This window comes from Nicotiana tomentosiformis, chromosome 3 (assembly GCF_000390325.3).
Source record: "Nicotiana tomentosiformis chromosome 3, ASM39032v3, whole genome shotgun sequence".
NCBI lineage: Eukaryota > Viridiplantae > Streptophyta > Magnoliopsida > Solanales > Solanaceae > Nicotiana > Nicotiana tomentosiformis.
The window spans coordinates 113,586,121-113,613,193 of NC_090814.1; the positions used below are offsets into that span (position 1 = coordinate 113,586,121).

Below are 27,073 nucleotides of genomic sequence, written 5' to 3' on the forward strand. Positions count from 1 at the left end.
TACAAGTATTTATAAAGAAACACCAATAATAAGTCAAGAGCAAACAAATATTTGCCAATATACACTCTTCCATTACAGAATACTGGAAAAATTCAAAATGTTTAACGTTTAGAGATCCTTTCTGTGGTGATGCTAAACTAATATAACATTTTTTATCATTGTAATTTACATTACAGGACAATCATTAACTCCTGCACTCCTGAGAACCACACAGTTACTGCAGATTATATTCGAAAACCAGTTCCTACTCTTCTAGAATGCTTTCGTTTGTTATTTATCGATATTCAACTTTCTTACCTTCTTCTTTGCTTCTCACCCAATTAGAAAACTTGCTTCACCATCACGATTATCACTCCCCTCCCTCCAAACCCCCCAATCCCACTCCCTTTCCCAACTATGATGACCCCCATTCATCCCCACTTCTAAATCTTCCTACCAGTTCAACAAGTGCTTCCTTTGAACCCCTAAACCCCACCATCGTGCTAGAGACGCTCTCTTGTTACAACAATGACTGGAGAAGAGCTTTAGAGTTCTTCAACTGGGCTGAGGAGCAGTGTGGCTTCCACCACACCATCCAAACTTGCAACCAGCTTATTGACATTCTTGGCAAGTTTTTTGAATTTGATGCAGCTTGGAATTTGATTGAGAAAATGAGAAGTGTATCCTCCACGCCTGACCACACCACTTTTCGGGTGTTGTTCAAACGTTATGTGTCTGCTCACATGGTTAAAGAAGCAATTGATACGTTTGATAAGACGGAGGAATTTAATTTAAAAGATCAAGTTTCATTTTCAAATCTAATTGATGCTTTATGTGAGTATAAGCATGTGATAGAGGCCGAAGAGTTGTGCTTCCCTAAGAACAAGAATGATGTGAAGTATTCTTGCTTTAAAGTGGACACAAAAATATGTAATATGCTTCTTCGTGGGTGGTTCAAACTGAGTTGGTGGGGGAAGTGTAGACAGTTTTGGGAAGAGATGGACACAAGGGGTGTGCAAAAGGATCTATATTCGTACTCTACTTACATGGATGTACAATGCAAGAGCGGAAAACCATGGAAAACTGTAAAATTATACAAAGAAATGAAGAAGAAGGGAATTAACTTGGATGTGATCGCGTATAACATTGTCATCCGTGCTATTGGGATTTCAGATGGTGTTGATATAGCAGCTAAGCTTTGTCAAGAGATGATTGAGTTGGGGTGCAAACGAAATGTTTCAACATATAACACACTCATCAAGCTTATGTGTGAAAATGGGAGGTACAAAGACGCATATAGATTGCTTAATCAAATGCCTAGCAAGGGTTGTGAGCCTAATGTCATTACATACAACTGCTTTTTTGGATGCCTTGAGAAGCCCAGAGAGATTCTCAAGTTGTTTGATAGAATGATCGAAAGCGGAGTGCGGCCCAGGATGGACACTTATGTCATGCTTATGAGGAAATTTGGAAGATGGGGATTTCTTCGACCGGTCTTTATTCTTTGGGAAAAGATGGAAAATCAGGGGTTGAGTCCAGATGTGTCTGCTTACAATGCATTAATTGACGCTTTGGTGCAAAAGGGTATGGTTGATATGGCACGGAAATATGATGAAGAGATGTTAGCAAGGGGCCTTTCAGCTAAGCCGAGGGTAGAACTGGGGACAAAGTTGACTAGTGCTGACTATGGAGGCAGCTGATGTTTTATGAATGCACGTGAGACTGCACTTTAAGATGTAGAATCCCATGTTAAACTTCATCAGTTCTTTGTCATCCTTGTGCTTTGTGGCAGTAGGCGGTCCTCCTTTTGTATGTGTCTACAAAGCACAGAAGTGATGCCTCATCACTTGGCGCTGTTTGAAGATATCAGAATGTGTTTCGGTAACGTACGTGTTTGTAGCTGGATTATATCAGGTCTTCTGCATCTAAATGCGACAGCTCTCTGTACACCTCAAGTCATTTTGCCGTATGTTGAATGAAAAGTTAAAGAAACAACATGCGAAGAGAGAATTAGAATTGTTATCTGACCTTGCTGCAATGAAAGAATCAAACCATGGTCTCTATCCTTCAGGATTCTTTTCAATGTACACCTATCTCAAAAGAACCGGACTTCTTTTCACATTGTCTGTATTGATTGGGGAACTTGGAAAGTCTTGCACCAATAAGTAGTACTAGTATTTATAGAGGCAATTTTGGGTTTCTATTGTAAAGGAAAGGATAACAAGAATCAATTTTTTTTTTCGGCAACAAGTAATTTCTTTAATACAACAAACTAGTCTTATGCGTGTATTCAAAGTTCTCTGTTTATGATCAGTTTTAAGAAGCAGGTCGAGTTAGAGTACAGCTACTTCAAGGATTTCACATTGGACTGGTTCAACGACATGATAGCTTGAAACGTTGTTCCTAAATGCCACTTCAGTAAGCATGCCGACTTTAGATAAACAACGGGGACAAATAGGCAGAAGTAGACAACGTTGTTCTGTACATTCACTAAAAACGACTTGTAAAACTGTTTAGTCAACAAGCACGCCAAAGTTCGACAGTGGTATGGGACTAGAAGGCAGATATAGATAGCTTGATGTGGTAAACTTAAAAAATAAGTAGATCCCAAACTTCTCCTTTCTTTTAAGTGACAAAATTTTGTGATAAAATATATAAGATTTCAGAGAATGGTGGGGAAGTTTTTACAATTTAAATTAGTAGGGGAGCATTATAACAAATGAAAAGCAGGCAATGCAATTCCCACGACAAAATAACAAAACTGGTCATGTTTGAAGGTAGGTCTAAAATAGTACCGTTTATATATATATATAAAACAGGGCAACACTAACAATAATATATTCAGTGCGATCTGAGGAAGCTAATTAGTACTTTATATTTATCAAGTGAACAATTTCGGTCAACGTCAAATAATTAACAAATCTGGTTGTCAAAATTAATGGGAACTGTAAAAATAAAAAGATTTAACGGTAATTTTTGATATATTTATGATTATGGTGTAATTTCTAGTATTATTTTTGGTCCAGTTATGGTATTTGGTGCAATTTTGGCTTACAGATCCTAAGACTTGATGACACTTTCATAATATTTCTAATTAAATTTTTTTCTTCATAATTTTTTGTTAAATATAACCGTTAAATTTTGATAAATATTTGACAAAAAATGAAAATATTTATTTTTGACATACTTAAATAGGTCAAAATTACTCAAAAATATATTTAAGGGACTATTTTAAACTTACACGAACATAATGGACCAATTTTGTCATTTTTCTTAACCTCTTCACAAAGTACACACAATTATATAAGAAGAGAAATATCTGCTTCGTCTACCCGACAGTCCTCTCGTTTTTCTTTTGAAGTTTGCTGAGGAATTTGACAGCTGACCATCCTAATACGCCGAAGGAGACTAGCGACTTCTCCCATTGATTTGGGGCTCAATGGTATTCTTCTAATGTGAAATAAATATCTTGGTGCTCTACGTTTTTTCTTTTGAAAAAAGAATTACAGATGGTGTTTAATTCCTTATTCTTTTGTTGGTTGTACTTGGATTTCGGGGCGGGTACCAGTAATTCCTCTTTCTTTTAATCTTATAGTAGCTAATTTAGCTAAGGACTGAAATAATACAATGGGTGTGTTGCTTGCCCTCTTACTGAGCCTCGAAATATATTTTTGATAGGTATTTTTAGTCTCGAATATTGGAATCTTCTTTACTTGTTTTGATACCTTTTGCTAAGAAAAAAGATGACACCTTTAGTTAAAATCACCTGTACATTTGTGAAAAGAGTTAGGTTTTTTGCATTTTTAATTTTTTTTCCCCCCTTCGACCTTATTCTAACTCCGATTGTTGCAATGACCGGCCTGTCATCTAATTATGTTGTAAACGCCAGGAAAGAGTCTTTTCCTTCTGCACCATTATGTATATAAACAAAGGAGTTGTGAATTTTCCTCTAGAAATCCCGACTAATCACACTTTGGATATTCTCTTTCTCAAAAGACAAAGTGGACGCTCGCCCAGTTAAGAAATTCAATGCTATTTAGTGATGTAAATCAAATGGCTTTCATGCACCTTTATCCTTGTTGAGGAATTCTAAACTTTGAATCTCACTTCAACCTTTGTAGTATCTATGCTAACTGGATAAAATTTAGTCCAAGATTTTAGTCTTTTCTTTATAACCGGGGTGTCTGGGCCAGAGGTTTTTGTCCTTGTTCCTCTAAAAGTAAATATTGCTCTGATCTTTTCGTGGTACCAAGAAAAGGAAGAAAGAAGTCAACTCCTGTTTATTTTTATATCTGCTTTCGCGTATCAATTTTGTTCATTCTCAAAATCATGTTCATCATTCCTAGATGTAGATCGTTTTCTTTTTCTGATGCTGTTTAACTCAAATAGTTGAATCAAACCCGGTTTTTCGTTTCCTAGATCCACATATATCTTTGGAATTTTACATTCATGGCCCAAATCAAGGACCACCCTCTCCAGTTTGCTTTGTCTCATTGTAGTGCCACAGTTCATAGGAGGCTATCTCTAGCTTTAGCATGCATAAATACAACAAGAACAACGCCTCAGTCCAAACCAAGTGGAGATCGGGTTTATGAATCCTCACTAACCACGTCACACCATTTAAACTCATTCATGCCAATATTATGCAAAATACAGATCTTTTGCATGCTTAAATGGAAGACAAAATTCTCATGCTACTCTCATGATCTAACACTTTGGTACTTTGAGAAGGTACGGGAGAAAATATGTTATTGATATTGGATGAACAATACAATACAAGAGGTCCTTATTTATAGCTATACTATACAAGGACATACTACTCCTCTACCAATGTGGGACAATACTACACTATATACATGCTGTAAACTAACACTCCCCTCAAGCCGATGCATACAAATCATATGTACCGAGCTTGTTACATATATAACCAATACGAGGACCAGTGAGAGACTTGGTGAAAATATCTGCAAGTTGATCATTCGACCTCACAAACTTTGTAGCAATCTCTCCTGAAAGTATCTTTTCTCTGACGAAGTGACAATCAATCTCAATGTGTTTAGTTCTCTCATGGAACACCGGATTTGATGCAATATGAAGGGCAGCTTGATTATCACACACAAGTTCCATCCGACTGATTTCACCAAATTTCAACTCCTTGAGCAATTGTTTAGTCCAGACTAGCTCACATGTTGCCATAGCCATTGCTCGATATTCTGCTTCTGCACTAGACCGAGCAACTACATTCTGTTTCTTGCTCTTCCAGGACACCAAATTTCCTCATACTAAAACACAATATCCAGACGTAGAATGTATATCAGAAGGTGATCCTGCCCAATCAACATCTGAGTATCCAATGATCTGCTCATGACCTCGATCCTCAAAGAGTAACCCTTTGCCTGGAGCCGATTTTATATATCGAATAATGCGGACAACTGCATCCCAATGACTATCACAGGGAGAATTCATAAACTGACTTACAACACTCACAGGAGGCTATCTCTAGCTTTAGCATGCATAAATACAACAAGAACAACGCCTCAGTCCAAACCAAGTGGAGATCGGGTTTATGAATCCTCACTAACCACGTCACACCATTTAAACTCATTCATGCCAATATTATGCAAAATACAGATCTTTTGCATGCTTAAATGGAAGACAAAATTCTCATGCTACTCTCATGATCTAACACTTTGGTACTATGGCTTCCCATGCTTTCATTCTCAGGGGAAGTTTTAAGGTGCCAAATTATTTCTCAAGTTTCTGTCAACTCTCTCTTCTCTGTTAATTTGTTGCTTTGTTGATTGCCTTACATTTTACACCATATCGGTTAGGACGCCTGCCCCACTCAAGAAAATTTGATCAAATGATCTGATCAATTAGAATATGATTTGAAGTATAGGCTTATGGTACTGGTGCTCATAAGCCTTTACTTCTTATGTTACACTTTAATCTCTTTATCAGTTTCCAGGTTGAAAAGCTACCCAACCAGCTCTTTTATATGTGTTTGTATTTACAGACATTCCAGATGCGCGAGTTTAGCATGGGTTGTTTGTGGCAGTGTTGTGAAGAGCGTGAAGGAGGAAAAGCGACAAGACCCTTTTCGTTTAAAGCGAGAAGCGCTTTAAGTAAAGCGGAATTTTAAAAAATATATTAAAATAAATACTGCATAGTATACGAAGAAGGGCAGTATAACTGAAACGAAAAAATGGCAGCATTTCAATCTTTTTTATCACTGAAACAGTGCAAGAAAATGAAGAAGAAAAAGAGGAGAAGAATGAGAAAGAAGAACTGAAGGGAAAAAAAAAAGTGTAGAAAACTTGAACCCTAGGTCGCCTCGATGGTGTTTTAAAAAAAGACAGCTTTTTTAATTAAATATGTTGGCAGCCCAGTTATAAAGAGAAGCGCTCGCTTCTTACGCTTCGCATCGCTTCTCGCTTTTTCAGGGGAAGCGAGCGCTTTTGTAAATATGCTACGCTTCAGCTAACAGAAGCGTCAGATACCTCGCTTCGCTTCTCGCTTTAAGCGAGGAAGCGCTCACTTTTTACAACCCTGGTTCCATGGCTGATAATTATTTAGAGAAAAACTTCAATAACTGTTTGCACATTATACTCATGGTTTCTGTTTGTTTGCTTTCCAGATTGTTCTTTTTGCACTATCCAGGGAAGATGCATGTTTTTGTAGAGTATTCTTTTACAAGCAAAACTTGATAGGCATAATATACAGTTATTTTGTATACAATGACATCAAAAGTTTCATGCAAATAAGATCTTTGTGAGCCATAAATCGATGACCGTTTATGGAATTGGCCTGCAATGAGTCTGCTATAGTTTGTTACCAATCCGACATAATGATTACGCTAGAAATTCCCTATTTTAAGAATCAATGGCAAGTGCAAGTTAAATTTTGTAAAGGAAGTGTTACTGTAGTTTTCATCTAATCTGCACATGTTTAAACATGTTCCTTTCACAGTGCCCAATGTTTGACTTTATTTTTAAAACATCTACTGATTTATTATTTGTGGTAGACGACTAGCAATTTATTCTTAGTATCCTTGTATGGCAGGAAAATTTTGATCATCGATTTCAACGAACTGATCAGTGGATGCCTGTTTATTCCTGGTTAGAGTCTCTAGACACGGATGAGGTGATTAAATCAAAGGAAATTATAGACTGGCTTACTGCAAATCCTGATGTGAGAGAACAATTAAATTCAAGGCATTCACGTTACCATTTGATGCATTACATTAAAAAATGCCACATGAAAATTCTAAAGAGGAAGGAGAAGAAGAAGGTATAATCTCTGGTTTGTTGGAAGTTGAGTATGCCTTATTGCACTAGTGTCGAGTTTCCAGTATCTCAATTTTCTTATCCATTGATCATAAGAGGAATTCAGTAATACCTTAGGTCCGATTATTTCGTCATGCTTTTGTCCGTGAATTGTCAATTTTACTCTCTAAACATCAATCTATATTCAGGATTAAACCTGTTATTCAGAATTTGTTTTATTGACAGGGACCAGAATTCACCAACAACATGTCTTTGTCAGAAGCTCAGGAAAGTGAAAAAGTGAAGAAATTTGCTCCTCAACAAATTGCAGGTGAATTCGATTGCTACATAGGGTGTAATATATAACAAGAGTAAGCACGGCCTAAGTTGTCAGGATAATTAATCAGTAGTGGACCTTTTTCCTACAATGAATATTTCTGTGCAAGGGAAAAAAGGTCCTTTGAATCTAATTCTGTCGTTTCCGTCCGATCCCTGCAGACTAAAATGTCCCAAATTCATGAATCAGGACTGAGGAGTTCGTAATATATCTTAGCCAGAGCTATAGCGGTATTCCTATGGAATAGGCAAATCCTACCTGATACATGAACCCAACAATAATATTCGTACTTCAACAGCAGTGTAGCCAAAATAATGAATCTATGCCTGATTACCTTTGCCACTAGCTTGTACTTCCCCACGGTAGCATCCATCTGCCTGCAGGACATTTCTTTTATCACTCTCCATGTTGACTTGTAGTTTCAGTTTCCTACTTAATGATTTTTGCAATATTGAACGTCTCCACTGCATCCTGTTGTCGGCTGGAAGATGTAGAAATCGATTATTTGCTTTAGGTCAGGGTTTGATCTAGTCATGGAAGCTATGAATGTTCTTTCTAGAGTGTGTATAATAAAAGCTCTAGGTATTAAGGTAAGGTGTTGACAATGAGGTACTTGGGAGTGTGGGGCTATGTTGCTTGGATCCTCCAAAAAGAGATGTCGCACCTGTGTCGGATCCTCCAAAACATGGGTGCCACAGCATTTTTGAAGCGCTTGGAAGTGGGGCTGTTGGCGGTTTGGCATTGGGAATGAGAACTGTTAATTAGTTTCAGGTCTTCCGAAGAGTTCTTTCTCATCTCTAGTTAAAGGAAACGCATGGTGGAAATGGTAAGTCATGGGGTGGTATGGCTTGGTTAGTTGATAGTTGGATCGTTGGCAGTTGCTGGCCATCAATATTGTTCTGGAGAATGGTTTAAGTTGGATATTGCTTGTGATGCAAGGCTGCAGTTAATTCTTGAGGCTCAATTACTTTTTGCTAAATTATTTTTTAATTTTTATTTGGGTAAATGTAGATTCAAATTGCATTTGGAGTTACAACACTGCTTTGACCTTGTCCATTGGTACTGCTGTTTTGACATAAGAGAGATGGTTGTCAGGATTTTCTAGGAGGGATGGTGATAGCATTTGATGATGGCACACTTTTTCAGTAAAAAAAGAAGAAGAAGAGCTGCTCAGACATGGAAACTGACTTAACTGTGGAATGACCTATGCCATTAAGATAGGGTTCAGCAGGAATGGGGTGTTTCATTGAGTATGGATGGGAGATTAGATAAGCTTTGAAGTAGATGCATCTCACATCATAGAATGAATGAAAAATTTGTCCATTCTGTTGTCCACTTTTTGGACAGGTCTACCTAATTATGCATGAATTTACTTCTTGTCTTTCTTCTGTTGAATATTTTAGTTACTCAGTAAGGTTTCTTCTTTGAAAACGCCCGAGCCCTTTTCGTCTTCGTCTTCGCCAATTCTTTTGCTGATGGGGTTTTTTGGTCCAACTTTGTAGACAACAATTTGAGCACCCTGCCAAAGGACAGTGATCTTTACAAAGCAAAGCAAACAGAAGCTCGGCAAAAATATGAGATGTAAGCCAATTGTGCTATCGGAATTTGTTTCCGTCATTGTTCAAAGATACGTGTTTCTTATGATGCAATTTTCCCTCTCATCTTTATGGGTTTTCAGTCTAGTAGAATTGGAGAAACAGCTTCTGATGCACTTGCCAAAGCCTGAAAACATAGGCTGCTTGAGATAAAGCAAATGACTGCATGGCCAACATGCGGAGTAGCATGTATTTCAAGTTGTTTTACACATTGAGTTTGTGAAATGACCAAGCGCGATCCAATTCGGTATGACCAAGTAACGACTATAATTGCTTTGATAGGAGATGCAGCTTAGTTTGCAAATCCAGTTTTGCTGATCCTAAAGCTTGTTTCATCACTTCTGCAAATCCCCATGTTGGCATATAGAAAGTAGTATTAGAAACTAAATCCTTTGTAATTGGCTTTTGCTCCTTGTCCCACACTTTCCCTCTCACTCTCGATGTCCTTACCCTTTTTGTGAAATATCCTTGATTCTATGGTAATGTAAGAAATATGCAATCTGAAGTTGGCAATTAGTTCATCTGCCAATTATCATTTGTATAAAATAAGTATTGCTTGTTTTTATTTAGAGCCGTTAATATGGGCTTGGCCCATTGGGTCGGTTCAATCCAACCCGTGATTTAATAGGGTTGGACTAAGATTTTTGGAGCTCATTTAAAAATTAGGCCTTAAGCCCGTCCAAGTAAGCTAGTGGCCCATGAGGCTTGACCGAGGTTGGCCCACCTCGTCCCGTGGGCTAATAAACATTTTTAATTAAGAACATAGGCAACTAAAAATAACAAGAAGAGTAGTCAAATCTCAAACTAGTAATATTTTTATGTGAATTTAAATATTTTTTGTTCTTAAAATTTTAGTTATTTCTTAATGTTTAACTAATTAATATTGCATATAATTATAAATATCGATAAAAATGAAGATGTTAAGACATCTTTATCTTACAAAAGGATTCAAATGTGCTTGACGATGATGATTTGTCGGTGTTGGATATGTTATGAGCACTTTGAAAATATTTTTGAGTAGTTTGTTTTGAATATTGACTTTTAATGAATGAAATATTGTCCTCATTTTTTGAGTTTTATAGTAATCTATTAGAACAATGTTAAACGCTATTAAGTTTTGTACTCCATACTAATATATATACTAGTCTCTCTTCACGTGCGTTGTCCGTGTACTCCATATTATCATTTACGAAATATATATTTCAAAATTAGTTAGTACACATATTTCAAAATTAATTGATTTAATTATAAATTACAAACCAAAAGCTAGCATTTTCGCATAATCTTGAGACCTTTTATAAATAAAATAAAATGGCCTCTAATCAACTCTATTTATGTTCTTTTAGTCATCACACTAATTTAAACTTTGGTGTATCTCCCTTTTGATATTTATGCATCAAAAGAATCATTCTCTAATCAACTTCATCTTCTCTACCTCCTTTAATCATAATACATACGTCTTGGCATAATTATTTTCTCAAAGGCTGATTACTCTTTTTTGGAGTACTCAACTCACACTTTTAAATGTCAACTAGTATTAGTACTCGCGCGATGCGCGGACACAAATATCAAATTATGATTTGGGTTATTTGGATTATATGCAATCTACATTAGATACCGATTAAGAAGTAGGACATGAAACTGTTTCTCATATCTCGTAGTGTATAACATATTTCTTTTTTATATTTGTAACATCCTTGATCTTAGTGCTTGCATTTATTTTATTGAATAGTCTAAAATATTGAATACATAAGTTTTTTTAATTAGCAAATTTTAAATCTATTGTATTTTCTTATAATTAGTTTATATCACGTGCAATTAAAATTTCTTTCTCTTTTAGTTTCACGATAAAAGTTTAACTTTTATTTTCGTTACTAAATTATCTACATGAGACATTTATTTTGTATTCTTAATATTTAATTTGTTATCCTATTATTATTATTATTATTATTATTATTATTATTATTATTATTATTATTATTATTATTATTATTATTATTATTATTATTATCTAGTAAAACCTTAATTCTGCGGTCCTATCCATAGTTTGAGCGTTTTTACCATAATTTTAATCTAATCTCAAGTTCAAATCATCTTTCCCTTCTATTTCTAATTTTAAATATTTTTAAAATTTTAATTATTGTTATTGCATTACCTAATATATAGTATTTCATGTTTTCATGTGGACAATTTTTTTTTAAATTTTTATTTTCTATTATAAAATATTTTATTTTATTAATTTATAGATAGTTAAATTAAAAAATAATAATCAATAACTAATTATTAACTAAATAACTAATTATTAATTACTTATGCCATGTGGCTTTTTCTAGACAGTCACTTAGCTTAAGAAAAAAGATTTTTCCTCTCTTTTTAATAATATATAGATATAGATATAGATGCGAAAGAAAAACAAGGGAATGATAGTTAAAGTTCCTACTAAACTTAAGTAAGTACGCCTACAATGTTTTGCCTTTGCAAGGAGTTTTTTTCGCTCTTGAACTTTTTTGCTTTGGTCAAATCATATATCACATATAATTTTGAGCAGATGATATTAATAAAACTTCCACTCATATTGCATATGCCTGGATATTGTTAACCTCTCCATGAATAAAAATAGATATAACTTTGAATTAGCAGGGTTTATATACATAATTTTTTATATTTAAAATAAAATTTACATACTTAAAACTACATAAAAATATATTATAACTCTAATACTTGAAATTTTTTGAAAAATAATTGGTGTCAAAGAAAATAATTATTTGACTCACTAAAAAGGTAAAATAGAACTTCATCACCACAATTTGTTCGCTATAAATAGATTGGACTCAAATTTTAAGAATTAAAGAAAAGGCATATAAATTAAACTACGAACAAAATATGAAAGTGATTCTTTTAATAATAATAGCTAAATAGCAAGAATTTAAAACACAAATAATTTGTTAATATAGGAACAAGGGTCTATTTTCTTGAGATCGAAAAAAAAAGAAATTGATTAGTTGAGCATATCAGCATCATGCTACGGATTATATGATATTATTAGAAGCTGGTTCTATGCAAAGAGTAAATTCTATAATAAAAATTTTGTTAGAAAAGTCAATCTTGAGTAAATTGATGGTTTGAAAAATAGAGAAGAAAGAACATCGTCATGACATAATTTAAGCAGTAGAAACAACACCGTTCGAAGTCATTTTCCAAGTCCAAAACATAGAAAATTTTCTGGGCATCCTCTCTTCTCCCCTCAATTTCTCTATTTGAGCATTCCACACGGCATATAAATAACATTACGTTGTGGTATATTTAATTGGTCTCCCGAAACATTATCACATGAACGCTTTCTAATTTTATCCGTAAATGGGTAATAGTTTGGATAATCTGTCACTCAAATAATATCAGAGTCTAGAAATCTCGTTTTCAAATTTCTAAAATTCTTCAAGGTAACATTTTAGTTTTGAAGCACCACAAAGGTATGCTAACTAATGCAAACGTTCAGATATTGCATCTACCTAAAGAGATAAGAATAATAGTGGAGTATATATAAGAAAAATAATTAGTTGATAGATCTGTAGTAACATGTTGGCTTTAACTTTTCTAAAGAGTTGCGACTATTATGAAAGGGTAATTTAGGTTTTTTAGGCTTTAATTTTTTCTATTCAATCAAATAGTATATTTAATAAAAATAAGGTGGGTATTTTGGTAATTTAATTTTTGACTTTAGGACTTATCACTTTTAATATAGTATATATATATATATATGTATATGGTGGGCCGGCCCGTGAGGACCTGTAGCCCACATAGGATTGGGTTGGCCATTTTAAGGCCCATTTAAACAGTGGGCCAGCCCGGCTCATCAAATACCAAAGCCCACATATTGACAACTCTATTTTTAATGCCTCACAATAGTGGAATGAAAGGCCTCCATCATTTGCTTGTTTATTGTTCCTTGTCGGGTGGCTTGGCCTAAAATAGTATATGGTACAAGTTTATAAATGAAGGCTGTCAAAAATCTCGTGACTGCTCAGGGTCATATATGCACTTTATAATCTTACTTAGGTTATTTTGGGCTTTTGAACAATAACCTTTCTTTGATTGACCTATAAGTAGTATATGGTTCATCATAAAGTACTTTATTCAGATTTACTGCACAAGTTTTTACGTTTAAAACTAAATGATTCAATTAGCAAAGAGCATATAGAACCCTTTTACCCAGTTTAATGCAACTCAGTGACTGATCAATGTAGCAAATGAGGTGGATTCATTTAAACTTTATGATAAATTAAGTCATTGATGCTTCCATCAGGGTAGACTGTCTACGTTACCATCTCTTGGGGTGCGGTTCTTTCCCTGACTATGCGTGACCGCGGGATACTTTGTGCATCGAGCTGCGCTTTGCACTATCTTTGGTTCCATAGTCCTAGATCATAAGTCTTCCTCAGGTAACATGCTTCATAGCAATCACTTGCATTTAAAAAATAATTTTCAGAATTTTTTATTGCACAATTTCTGATACTATTGTGCTACCAATTGGTTCCAAATTTAATTCATATTTATCGCCACCTAATCCAATAAACGGAAATTTGTATGGCAATTTGTTGAGCATCCCGAATATCCCCTTTTTTTGTTTTTCTTTAATGAAGGAGATCATTGTGGTTTTATGAGGAGAGTAGTGAACGTGGGGAAGTGAAAGTGCGATAGTAAAAAAGAAAGAAATTTAAACTTGAAAAAAAAAGACGATTTTGTAAAGCGACAAATTGTTGCTTAATAAATTCAATTATTGCGTCTTTAGAGCCGAAAGTGAAAAAGTTAATGAGAGCATTTACCTTGGAAGAAGAACATTCCAAGAAGCTAATTAAAAGAGAAAGTATTACTGAAATTATTTGTTTGCAAATGCAAGAAGAAGCAAAGTACACATCAGAGTTGGGGGGAAAGCACACTAAAGACCTAAAAGAAGTTACATAAACCAACAAGAAAAAGATATGTTTTCCTTTTCCCTTTTTTTTGTTTTCTTCCTTTTCCGTTTCCTGTTTTCTAATAAAAGCTAATGGGGTCTTAATTAAAACTGAAATAAATCACATTATCTTATCAAGCTCTCATTTATACTTCTTACACACCGTCCAGTTGTAAGAATAAGCCATGCAGTAGGCCTAATATGGGGCCATTTTTTGAAGGAAAAAAAATAGTCCCGTGCTCAAAGTGTTTCCCGCTAACGTAGGATTCGGTGAACGGCCATAATCCAAAAAGTGTTATGTATGCAGTCTACTCTGATATATCAATGACTAATTTTACGGTTCGAACCCGTGACTTATTGGTCAAGTCAATTTAAGAAAAAGAAAAGTATATAAAACTTGGACAATTTCAGTGGTTAGAAAACTTTTTTATTGGGATTTGTTTTGTAATCCCATATAATCAAGAACATGCACAATCTTTCCCCCACCACATACACACAAAAGACAGGTTAGGTTAAAAGAAGTTAGTGAACAATCCCCTATTTCCTCCCTAAATCCCAACAAAATGAAGAATTAAATAATTTCTAATTAAAAAGTAGCACTTGAATTGTACCTTACTTTGCTTCACTGTCTTGACTTGATCCTCCAATTATTCTTAAAAAGAAGTTTAGTTTATTTGTTTCTGCTGATCTTTCTTCTGCAAAGCAATTATATACGTAGAGCTTTGTCTGAGTAATTTAATTAGTTAAAGGATAGAAAGGGAGTCAATTTTCATGAAGAAACTATCTTTAACTTAAATTTTATATTACTTGCGCCAATTAGCAGCTAAATATTGTTATTAATCTATAGTACTCATAAATTTCAACAAAACTCCGCGAGTTGTTAAAGGTATTAGAAGGAATGAATGGGCTCTCCACTAAATAATTGAATGTTGCACTGAAATCTTTAAACGATTCTAATCAAACAAAGAACAAAAGAAGACGTTCCTCACCAATATCTCTACTTTGATAGTCAAATAACAACACTATATCCGTGAAATATTACAAATGGGATATGGGAAGGTAATGTATACGCATACTTTATCCTTGCTTTGTGAAGGTAGATGTATTATTTTCGATAAATCCACAACTCAAGGAAAGTATAATCCCAGCTAGGAGTGCACATAGACCGGGTTGATTCGGTTTTATCGAAACTGAACCAAACCAACTATATCGGTTTGGATTAGTTCGGTATTGACGAATTTTTCGGGTTTTTTTGTTACTTAAATATTATTTCAATCTTACTTTATTAAATTTTTGATAAGTAAATATATGTTTAGTAAAAATTTAAAAAATTGACAAACATATTATCTATTAAATATTCTTATGGGAGAATTTACTTAGTAACACATGATAGTTATTTTTTTAATCGTATAACAATAATTTTCGTTGATGTACACTTTCAAGGTTAACCAAATTTAGTAATTAAATATAAAAATTAATATGATAACTAAATAATAATAATCACTCAAAAAAATATAAGAATTTAATAGATCTTGACATATAATATGGAAGAACAAAGAGATTGACGCATTTCAATAACACTTGATAAGAAAGTGATCATATAACCCATTATTTAAGGTTAATAAATATGGAACACTTCATATTTTATTAAATATTATATCACGTAAGAGAATCCCAAATATTTCTAGATATTTTTAAAAGAAAATTCTATATAAAAACTTTATATTTATGTCGGTTTGGTTCGGATTTTTTTACTCAATACCAAACCAAATCAAATCAAACCTAGTCGGATTTTTTAATTAGTTTAATTTTTTGGTTTGGTGTATTTTTCTGATTTGGTTTGTACACCCCTAATCCCAACAGTCATGAAAAAAAAAATAGTAACAATAGCAAGAAAAATAAGATAACGAAGCAAAAAAAAATAACAGGTAGTAATAGAAAAATAAGAATTAAAAGATACATGACTAATATTGATATTACCGATATGGAGAAGAGAAACTCGCGACTACCCACTAATCTACTACCCTAATCCTCGACCTCCATATCCTACTTTGATAGTCAAATCTCTCAAAAAAATAATTTTAAAAGATCGTGTTGATCAAAGTACATCCCAACAATTCCAATCAAACCAAACGATAAAGGATTCTAGCTACACTACTGTATCGTTTGATGAATACAATATTTGGATAGATTATATCATTTGTCGTTGTTTCATGATATCATACACCAGCAAAATGAAGAATAAATTTACAATATTATAAAAAAAATTATAATACAGGGTAAATTTATTATATAAAAAGGTAGGGTAAATAATAAAATAAAATTATTTAATAATAGTGAAGGGTGAGATAGAGAAAAAGACAAGATAACGGCGCAACCACACCAAATCAGTCGTTACATAAAATGGCACATTTCGTCGTTACGTAACGACGGATTTACCGACACGATACAATAAAATTTAAGCAACAATCAAAATAAACATAGTATTTAAATAAACAATACGATACAATACAATATGTAACAATACGATACAATACGACCCTCCAAACAAGCCGTAAAACAACAACAAAAAAAGTGCTTTCTCTCGAGCAACGCCTATATATTGGAACATTTTAAATTGAAATCACCCAACATGAATGGAAAATGATGTCATTGCTTCTATTTATTTTGTTAAAACAAGTTATAGATGTTCTTTCCGTAATCACTTTTTTGACTGATAATATGTGTTACGGAGAAGAGAAATACAGTTGGGTGAGGAATCCACAAGAATGGATTTGCTTGACCAACGCATTCAATAATCCAACTGAATTAATATTAATCAAACTTAATAAAGTTAGGAAACGATATGAAAAAGAAATGGCACTAGCTTGGTCTAAACTTAAATTTTACTTAATGGTCTGTTCAACCAAATTGTAAATCTTATTACAAAAACTAGTTGAATGATTCTAGGTTTTACATATTTGTCGAGAAAAAAGAAAATGAAAATAAAAGAAAACCCTGCATTGATTTCAAATACTTTATGCACAATTGGCAGACGCGAGATTTTGAATAAGGATACTATGCTTTTTGACACACATTTACACGCACGCACACACATAGAGTAAGTAGAAATCTAAAACTAAAATAATTTTCACCGAAAATTGAAATCATTGAAGTGTTGTTTAGATATCTCATCGGAACTAAAAACTATAGGAATACTAATTAAAAAAAAAGATAAATATTCTAATGGAATTTAAAAATATACTTGTTTTACCCTAAAAATTGAGTAACAATTAAACTTGAAATGTGATTTTAAAGATACGCGATTTTGCTCAATACTGGTTGATTAACTTAGAGATAAATGATGCGAATTGACAAGAATGTAAAACAAACCAATGCTTGGATAGTGCCCCCAAACTGATGAACTCTCGAGAATAATGAAGTAAGAACAATTTAAAGAACGGTAAGTTGATGAACTGAAGCAAGAGATATTATATTGCCTTGATATTCGTGAGTGTAAGATGCTTACAAATGATGGGGACTCCTTTTATATACTAGAGGATTCCTAATTATGGTACAATTCTAATTACAGAAATAAATCTCATGATTGGTACCAATAATCGCTCTTGATTTGATATGTTCCGGGATTTTCGCTGTGATCTTCGACCGGTTACGAATATCTCGCCATTATGTTATTATGCTTCCCTCGAAGTCGGTCATACTTGGTCTCGATTGTTACTGGCCTCGGTCTCAATGCACACTTCTATCTCTAGGTTCGATATCTCATCTTCGAGCTCGGGTTTGATTTATTACGAGGCTACCCCCAATGCAACTCCCTTGTCTCGATCAAATAGCAAAATCGGGTAGTCTCCTCGTTTCTTGGAGTGTAACGAGGAGAAACGAACCGAGCCTTCGATTTAGTACCTCGACCAATTATGACGTCACACTCGTGACATAAGCGACGGAGGCGACCGAAGCGCCGCGTCTACACAGTTCTCAAGAACATTAATTAGTGCTAGTTGACGGTCGGCCACCAGTGTTTTCAAATCGTCATAGCAGATATTATAAATAGACAATTTTCATAACTTTCACAAACTTTACTTTCAAAAATTTCCCCTAATCTTCAAAAACTCTTTTACTCCCTTCAAGCTTATCAATTCTGTCGGTTCTTCAAACCCCATTTGCCAATCTTTTTTTAAAACAATAAGTTTCGTCTTCTTCCTTCCTTTTCCTCAATAACAATGGCGAAAACATTAAAAGTCATTCCTCAGAAGGAAAAAGCTTCCTCATCGGGGCCGACCGATGATAAAACGCCGATGGAGCCACGCATCGAAGAGTGCATTTTCGGGTCATGCGACCTCACTTCCGATTTTAGAGTTGAAAAACCCTCTTCGGTTCCTAGCCGATGTGAGCCCATGTCAAGATATATATGCTTGATAACTGAAGGCGATCTCGAACAGGTGAAAAATGATTGCTACTGGGAAAACAAAGAGGTGGTGGTTCCTATCCCCTATGAGGATATCACCACTAATGTGATAGGATTTTTAAGTGTTTACACTTACCCTTTCATGATGGGTCCCGTCGATCCCGTTATAATCAACTTCTGCCGCCAATACCACATAACCCTAGGCCAAATCTACCCCTCTTTTTGGCGCATCGTTATTTTGCTCCAATTCTTCGTGAGCAAGGTCGAAGGGATGCCTTTCACCCTTAATAATCTCATTAGACTATACAGTCCATGGCTCTATCGAAGAAGATTAGTAAGACTTCAGCGCCGAGCCACAAAGGTGCTGTTCTCAAGCATAGACGAAGACAAAGATCGAGGATGGATAGGCCGGTTTGTCCGAGTCCGGACTTCTGACATAATCCCGGCTGAGAAGATGCCATTCCCCGAGGAATGGAACATGAAGCGTAAATACAATCCTACCAACAACTTCTGTTGATTGTTTTGCTTCCTTTATCTTTTCTCATCTACATCCTCCCTTATGGTGCAGTAGTCTCTTGGGTGCCCGGTGCAATCCCAAACCTTGCAGTATGGGTTCGGGAATTGGCCTCGACTTCCTCATACGCTGAGCGCTCGTGGCGCAATTTGGCCGAGGGCCGATGGGAGGCCAAAAATCACGGTAAGCTTTTATGTCTGTGTTGGATGCCTTCATGTGAAATGCTTCGTTTTCACTTGATTTTCTCCCATATAGGTCTTGGAGACAAAGCCGTTATAAGGCCACCTTTATCTGGGGAAGGGGAGGTCCTGAAACCGGCTGAGGATAAGAAGAGGAGAAGGGCCTCGCCTTATGATATTCCAAAGCCTAAGAAGAGCAAGGCTTGTAAGTCGAAGAATGACTCCGCAACCCATAAACTACGAGATGAAGAAGAGGAGGGAGAATATGCTGGCAGTGTGCTGGTGGCTCGAAAGAGGGGAAGCGTCGAAGCATCGAAACCAGCTGAGTCAGTGATGGTAGAGAAGGTATCGAAAGATGGTCCGAGAAAAGTCCCCGAGTCATCGGGGGTTGATGACGTCTCCCGTCATGACGAATAATCAGCGGGCATTCCTGAAGGGTCCGGTTCCGAGGCCTTTCGAAAAGGAGAGAGTGCCCCAAGTGACTTGCTTGAGGCAATCAATATTGATGATTCGTCGCCCGACCCACATTTTCTGAAGGGTATTTTCGGGAGGCTTAGTCTATTGAGACCCCGAATGTGGGAATGGCCCACGAAGGGGATGGCATATTCCGTGGTTTCTGCACGGGGGTCGATGACATTTCCGACCTGGATGCAACCATCATTTTTGATGAGGCTCAGTGACTCATGAGCAAGGTAAATTTTAACCCCCGTTATTAGGTTTGCATTTGCTTTTATTTCCTTTTGTCTTATTTCCTTCGTTCTACATAGGCTGTGACGCTCCACCGAGAAGCGTTTTCCAAATCCCGAGCTGAGCAGAACCGGTGTGAGGCTGATCTCAAAAGGCTTACGGAGGAGAGAGACGCCCTCAAACTCCTCTATGTGCAAAAAGAAGAGGAGATCAGGGACCTCTGAGCCGAATTGGCAAGAGCTCATAAGAGCAGACCGATCTCATCGAGCAGGTAACGTAAATTTTTAGGGATCTTGACATATTAATTTGATATTGGCGATTAACACTTAGATCCTGCAGGTTCAGCAGAAGGCCGAAAAGATTGAGCAGCTTCGCGATGAGGCTAAGGTGAAAGAGACAGAGAATTTGGGGTGGAAGCAGATCATGGACCGCCTTGCCTCGGAAAAAGATACGGCTCGAGCCCAACTGTCTTCGGTTGAGCGTCAATTCCGAAGCGTGAAGGAGGAGAGCTTGGCCCGAGCCAAGAAAATTGAAAAACTTGAGGCTCAATTTGTCGTTGAGCTTCCAAAGGCCACATCCGAGGCGGAGGCGGTCGTGGTCGTCTACCGAGCCGATGCTGAAGCCGCTAATGCTAGAGAAAAGGAAATTTCTGATGCTTCTCAGGTTCAATTATCCTGCGTTGCTGAGTATGCTAAGCGCCAGTTTCGGAGAGAGACTCTCTAAGAGATTCATGCTCACGGATTTGACCTCACGCCCGATGTCGAGAATACGAAAGTACCGGAGGACGAAGCCAAAGCTTTACTCTCTGATGATGATGACTCCGGGAGCGCGAGTGGATCCGAGAGTGGAGGAGATGAAGATGAAGCTCCCGAGGAGGATTAGGCACATAGAATTTCTTTTTCCTTTTTGTTTTTGGATTTTTGTGTAAGACCATGAGTGGTCCTTGTAAATACTTTTGCATATATGAAATATCCTTTTTCTTTCCGATTTGTCTTTGATTTATGTTTCGTAAAAACTTTGTTTTGCTTTCGCCTCATGATAATTCTGATATACTTTAAGTCTTGTGAGAAATTTGACTCACTTCGTTGTCTTGTGAAATTTTTGTTGAAATCGGACTGCTATAGTCTCTATAATCGAGTGAGCACTTGCTCGAACTCGGAATAAAAAAAACCATTATGTTTTTTGGTTAAGCGAGGGCGAGTCCTCGAGCTCAACAATGTAATGGAGCTTAGCTCTTGAATCGAGCCGATATGGCCTCGAAAGAGTGGCTTTTTCCTCTTTTTTGGCTTACAGAATTTTAATAAAAATTTGTTATGCCTTAGCAAAAGATAGATTTGTACCCATCAGTGTTATCGAAAAATTTGTTATGATTTAGCATAAATTTGTTCAATTTGGTACCTCTTAAGGTTTTCGAGGGTTGATGTTATCGAAACCCTATGTAAATTTGCCGATGGTAGCCCTTTTTAACTGGTTTTATGAGAATGTTTGAAGGCCTGTTTGATTATGAAATTCGGACGTCTTCGAACCGTGTTAGTTTGTCCGTAGCCTTTAACTCGATATTTGCCCATTGGGCTTGTTTCTCGATTATACTTCAAGCTTGTTCGAAGTATCAGTCCCCGGGTGGGATGGCCGTGGACTATAAAATCGAGGTTCGCCCTTTTAAGGTCTTTAAGATTTCGAAGTTAATTTTTGGACGGCAGTCCCCGACTACGAGGTTAATTGCTCGAGCTTTGGTTGCGATTGGCTTTTGAGCCGATTTTCATAATATATCGTAAGTACGAAATTATAAAGTAGAAATCTTACTAAGGCATGGAACATCTAGTGAGGAAAAAGTACTTCTTTCAATAGATCATTCATACGTACATGTTTTACCATTAGGGATCGGGCAATCTATGTGGGTACGGTTCGTTTGACCGTTTGGCCTTTTACAGAATTTTTCCATCAAGACCGTGCTGACACGAATCGTCTTCCTTGAAGACATAACATCCGAGGGTGATGCCCCCCAGTTTTCGAGGTTGATTGTAAAGAAGCCTCAGATACTGTTGAATTGTCCCCAGGTAGCACATATAATTGTTACCTCATTAAAAATCTAGCCGAAAAAATCCATTTGGGACAAAAATCGATCTAAGGAAAAAAGAGTGCAACGCGTGCTTTAAAACCTGAGATCTCGATGTCTTTGACCGAACACCTGCAATAAGTTAGTATTGAATATAAACGAAAAAGGGAGAGAGTCATACCTTAACAATAATATCGTTTGAGAAGTGAGATGTTCCAATTATTTGGCAGTTGTTCGCCGTTCATCGTGCCAAGCTTATAAGGTCCCTTTCCGATGATATCGAGGACCTGATATGGTCCTTCCCAATTTGGGCCGAGTTTCCCCTCGTTTGGATCTCGAGTGTTGAGGGTGACTTTTCTCAGAACTAATTCCCCTATTTTGAAGTGTCGAAGATTGGCTCTTCGATTATAGTATCTTTCGATTCGCTTTTTTTGGGCGGCCATTCGAATGAGGGTGGCTTCTCATTTTTCGTCTAGCAATCCGAGGTTTATGTTCATAGCCTCGTGATTTGATGCTTGGTTCCCCGACTTCAACCAGTATCAGAGCTTTGGCGCCATATACTAAGGAGAACGGTGTTGCCCCCGTACTAGATTTTGTCGTTGTCCGATATGCCCATAGGACTTCAGACAGAATTTCTCTCTGTTTCCCCTTAGCGTCGTTCAACCTTTTCTTTTGGCTTTGAATGATGGTCTTGTTCGTCGACTCGGCCTGTCCGTTCCCACTAGGATGATATGACGTCGATAATATCCTTTTTATTTTATGATCTTCGAGGAACTTTGTTTTTTTGCTGCCGATAAATTATTTTCCATTATCGCATACTATCTCGGCGGGTATCCCGAATCTGCATATGATGTGATCCCAAATGAAGTCTATATTTTCTTTCTCTCTGACTTTATCGAAAGCCTGTGCTTCAACACATTTAGAGAAATAGTCAGTCATAAATAAAATGAACTTAGCTTTACTTGGGGCTGATGGCAGAGAGCCAACGATATCCATTCCCTATTTCATGAACGGCCATGGGGACAAGACTAAATGAAGCTGCTCCCCGGGACGATGAATCATCAGTGCATGTCTTTGGCATTTGTCACATTTTTTAACGAACTCCTTAGTATCTTTTTCCATACTGTCCCAATAATACCCTGCTCTGATGACTTTGTGAACCCGTGATTCGACGCCGGAATGGTTCCCGCAAGTGCCCTCGTGAATTTCTTGCAGGACGTAATCGGTTTCTCCCGGACCCAAGCATTTTGCCAACGGCCCATAGAACATTCTTCTGTACAATGTTCCACCTTCGGCTAATGTGAATCGTGCAACTTTTGTTCGTAGAGTTCTCACTCCTTAGGGTCCGACGGAAGTTTCCCATTTTTTAGGTAATCGATAAATTTGTTCCTCCAATCCCAAGTTAGGCTCGTGGAGTTTATTTCGGCGTGGCCTTCTTCGACTACCGACTTCGAAAGCCGTACGATAGTCCCCGAGCTAATTTCATCATCTTCGACTGACGACCCCAAATTTGCAAGGGCATCGGCCTCAGCATTCTACTCTCGAGGTACATGGTGTAGGGTCCATCCTTTGAACCGGTGTAAGGTTACCTGTAATTTATCTAAGTACCTTTCCATTCGATCTTCTCGAACTTTGAAGGTTCTGTTAACCTGGTTAACCACGAGTTGGGAATCACACTTGGCCTCGATGACATTCGCTCCCAAACCTTTAGCTAGCTCGAGACCTGCAATAATGACCTTATACTCGGCCTCATTGTTAGTCAACTTAGGGGTTTTGCTAGATTATCTAATCGTATTGCCTGTGGGTGGATTCAAAATGATGCCTAACCCGGACCCCTTCACATTCGAAGCCCCGTCTGTGAAAAGGGTCCACAGCCCTGAGGATGTACCCGATTTTAGCAATAATTCCCTTTCGACTTCGGGTATGAGGGCTGGCGTAAAGTCGGCCACGAAATCTGCCAAGATTTGAGACTTGATGGTCATTCAGGGTTGATACTTGATATCGTACTCACTGATTTCGATGGCCCATTTGGCCAGTCGGGCCCAGAGCTCGGGCTTATGCAAAATGTTGCGACGAGGATAAGTGGTTACAACACAAATTGGGTGGCATTGGAAATACGATTTTAAAATCCTAGAGGCGCTTATGAAAGCAAGCGCTAGTTTTTCTAAGTGTGGGTACCAGGTCTCTGATTCACCTAAAGTTCGGCTAACGTAGTAAATAGAAAATTGCGTACCTTGCTCTTCCCAAACTAGGACATCACTTACCGCGACCTACGAGACGACCAAGTATAAATAGAGTTGCTCATCCACTTTTGGGGTGTGAAGCAATGGCGGGCTCGAAAGATATCGTTTCAATTCTTCCAATGCATGTTGGCATTCTAGGGTCCAAGTGAAATTGTTCTTCTTTTTGAGCAGTGAGAAGAACATGTGGCTTCGATCCGAAGACCTCGAGATGAAACGACCTAAAGCGACTATCCGTCCTGTTAATCTTTGTACGACCTTAATGTTGTCTACGACTGTGATGTCTTCGATTTCCTTGATTTTATCGGGGTTGATCTCGATTCCCCGATTTGACACCATAAAGCCGAGGAACTTGCTCGAACCGACCCCGAATGCGCATTTCTCGGGGTTGAGCTTCATGTTGTATTTTCTCAATATGTCGAAGGTTTCCTGCAAATATGTCAAATGGTCCTCTGCGCGCAGGGACTTAACTAGCATGTCATCAATATAAACCTCCACTGATTTTCCTATTTGTTCTTCGAACATTCGGTTTACTAGGCGTTAATAAGTAGCACCAGTATTGTTTAGCCCAAACGACATTACATTATAGCAATAAGTTCCATATTTAGTGATAAATAAAGTCTTTTCCTGATCCTCCGGGTTCATTCGTATTTGGTTGTACCCGGAGTAGGCATCGAGAAAGCTGAGGGTCTCGTGGCCGGCCGTGGCATCGATCAGGCAATCGATGTTCGGCAAAGGAAAGGAATCCTTTGGGCACACTTTGTTTAAGTCTTTGTAGTCTACACACATTCTAAGTTTACTCCTCTTCTTGGGGACTACAACTACGTTTGCTAGCCAATCGGGATATTTTACTTCCCGGATGGATCCTATTTTAAGAAGTTTGGTTACCTCGTCCTTGATGAAACTTTATCTCAGACTGTGGCCATCTCTTTTGCTTTACCGGTTTGAACTTCTGGTCCAAACTCAATCGATGAGTGGTGATCTCGAGTCGATTCCCTGTCATATCAAGGTGGGACTAAGCAAAACAATCCATATTTTTAATAAGAAATTAATGAGTTTTTTCCCGAGCTCGGGAGTTAACTCCATGCCTAGGTATACCTTTCGATCGGACAGATGCTCGATCAGTATGACTTGTTCCAGCTCTTCGACCGTTGTCTTCGTGGCATCAGAATCATCGAGGGTTATGAAGGTTCGAGGGATCATGCAATCATCATCCTCGATAGTTTCCTATTGTTCCGAACTGGTCGAAGCCGGCGACTGTGGTTGCTATTTGACCTTCTGCTTCTCCTTTGATTCTGGTCTCTTTGACATTGAAAGTGACGATATTGGTATCACCTTATCGATCGCGAACATTTCCTTCGCAGCATGCTGTTCCCCATGTATTGTTTTCACCCCGTCCGACATCAAAAACTTTATCATTTGTTGGAGAGTCAAAGGGACTGCCCTCATGTTGTGAATCCAAGGCCTTCCGAGTAGGGCGTTGTACCTCATGTCGCCCTCATTACACAGAACTTGGTTTCTTGAATAGTTCCGGCCATGTTTACTGGTAGAATGATCTCTCCTTTAGTCATTTCGCTGGCCATGTTGAAGCCGTTCAGGACCCGAGCTGTGGGCACAATTTGGTTTTGTTGGCCGAGCTTCTCTACGACCCTTGATCGGATGATATTCGCCGGGCTACCTGGATCCACTAACACACGCTTAACTTGAACTTTATTCATAAAGATAGAAATTACCAGAGCATTGTTGTGGGGTTGAGAAATTCCTTTTGCTTCTTCATCGTTGAATGATACGGTGCCCTCTGGCACATAATCTCGGGTCCGTTTTTCCCTAGTAATTGATACCTTAGTGCATTTGAACATGGTCCCTTGTGGGATATCGACCCCGCCAACGATCATGTGGATTATATGTTGTGGCTCTTCCTGTTCATTTTTCCTGTTGGCGTCCCTTTCTCTGAAATGATTCTTGTTTTGATCACTTAAGAACTCTCGAAGGTGGCCCTCGTTGAATAGACGGGCTACCTCCTCTCTTAGTTGCCTGCAATCTTCGGTTTTGTGAAAATGCGTGCCATGATACTTACACATCAGATTGGGGTTTCTTTGGGAAGGATCGATCTGTATGGGCCTCAGCCATCTGGTATCTTTGAATCTTCTGATTGTCGATACAATACCTGAAGTGTTGACATTAAAATTACACAATCGTGGTGCCTCTGTATGATCGACGTGCTTTTCAAAATCACTTTTGCTCATAAGTCACCGAGAACTCTGGCCTCGATCGTTTCTTCGATCATTCCGGGTGGGGTTGCGTCCTGGGCCGCCGTTCCTGTGATGTATGGCTGATATCGGTCTTTGTTCAACTGAGGCTCCCTATCGATGTCCCTTTGATTACTGACTGCGAACCTGTTTGGATATACCGAGCCGGAAGGAGCTCCTAACTGGTCATCTTCGACCATGATCTTTAATTGATACCGATTATGTACATCGGCCCAAGTCACCGCAGGATATTCGATCAAATTTTGCTTCAGTTGACGTGACTCTATCGAACTCCGTTCATTCAAACCCTGAGTGAATGCTTGAACAGCCCAATCATCTGTGAGTGGTGGCAACTCCATACATTCCATTTGAAATCGGGACACGAACTCCCTTAACATTTCATTATCCTTCTTTTTTACTTTGAAAAGGTCTGATTTTCTCGTCGCAACTTTTATGGCCCCGGCGTGTGCCTTTACGAAAGAATCTGCCAATATGGCAAATGAGTCGATGGAACTTGGCGGCAGGTTGTGATACCAGATCATTGCTACATTTGACAGAGTTTCTCCGAACTTCTTCAATAGAACAAATTCGATCTTATCATCTTCCAAATCGTTAC

General features: G+C 37.5%; 2 protein-coding genes across 23 annotated transcripts in view; one reads left to right on the plus strand and one right to left on the minus strand.

Annotated features, from left to right (window-relative positions):
* The window catches only part of LOC104085495 (pentatricopeptide repeat-containing protein At1g80550, mitochondrial), a 43,694-nt gene extending 33,953 nt beyond the window's left edge, over positions 1-9,741 (plus strand). For 16 of the 22 annotated variants that reach the window (XM_070197474.1, XM_070197473.1, XM_070197468.1 and 13 more), the window contains 3 exons: positions 177-2,397; positions 3,341-3,421; positions 7,042-7,250. In XM_070197474.1, coding sequence (XP_070053575.1) covers positions 258-1,679 — 1,422 coding nt within the window. In that variant the 5' untranslated portion in view covers positions 177-257 and the 3' untranslated portion in view covers positions 1,680-2,397; positions 3,341-3,421; positions 7,042-7,250. Of the gene's footprint in view, positions 1-176; positions 2,398-2,543; positions 2,563-3,118; positions 3,422-3,491; positions 3,658-7,041; positions 7,270-7,490; positions 7,576-9,083; positions 9,163-9,259 lie in introns of those variants that run through there. The other 6 variants (XM_070197483.1, XM_070197482.1, XM_070197481.1 and 3 more) reach the window with 6 other exon arrangements.
* A 15,954-nt stretch (positions 9,742-25,695) lies between these two features.
* LOC138908355 (uncharacterized) lies at positions 25,696-26,454 on the minus strand. Its single transcript, XM_070199016.1, has one exon. It carries the CDS (start codon positions 26,452-26,454, stop codon positions 25,696-25,698), a length of 759 nt encoding a protein of 252 aa, XP_070055117.1.
* Positions 26,455-27,073: the final 619 nt, after the last annotated feature.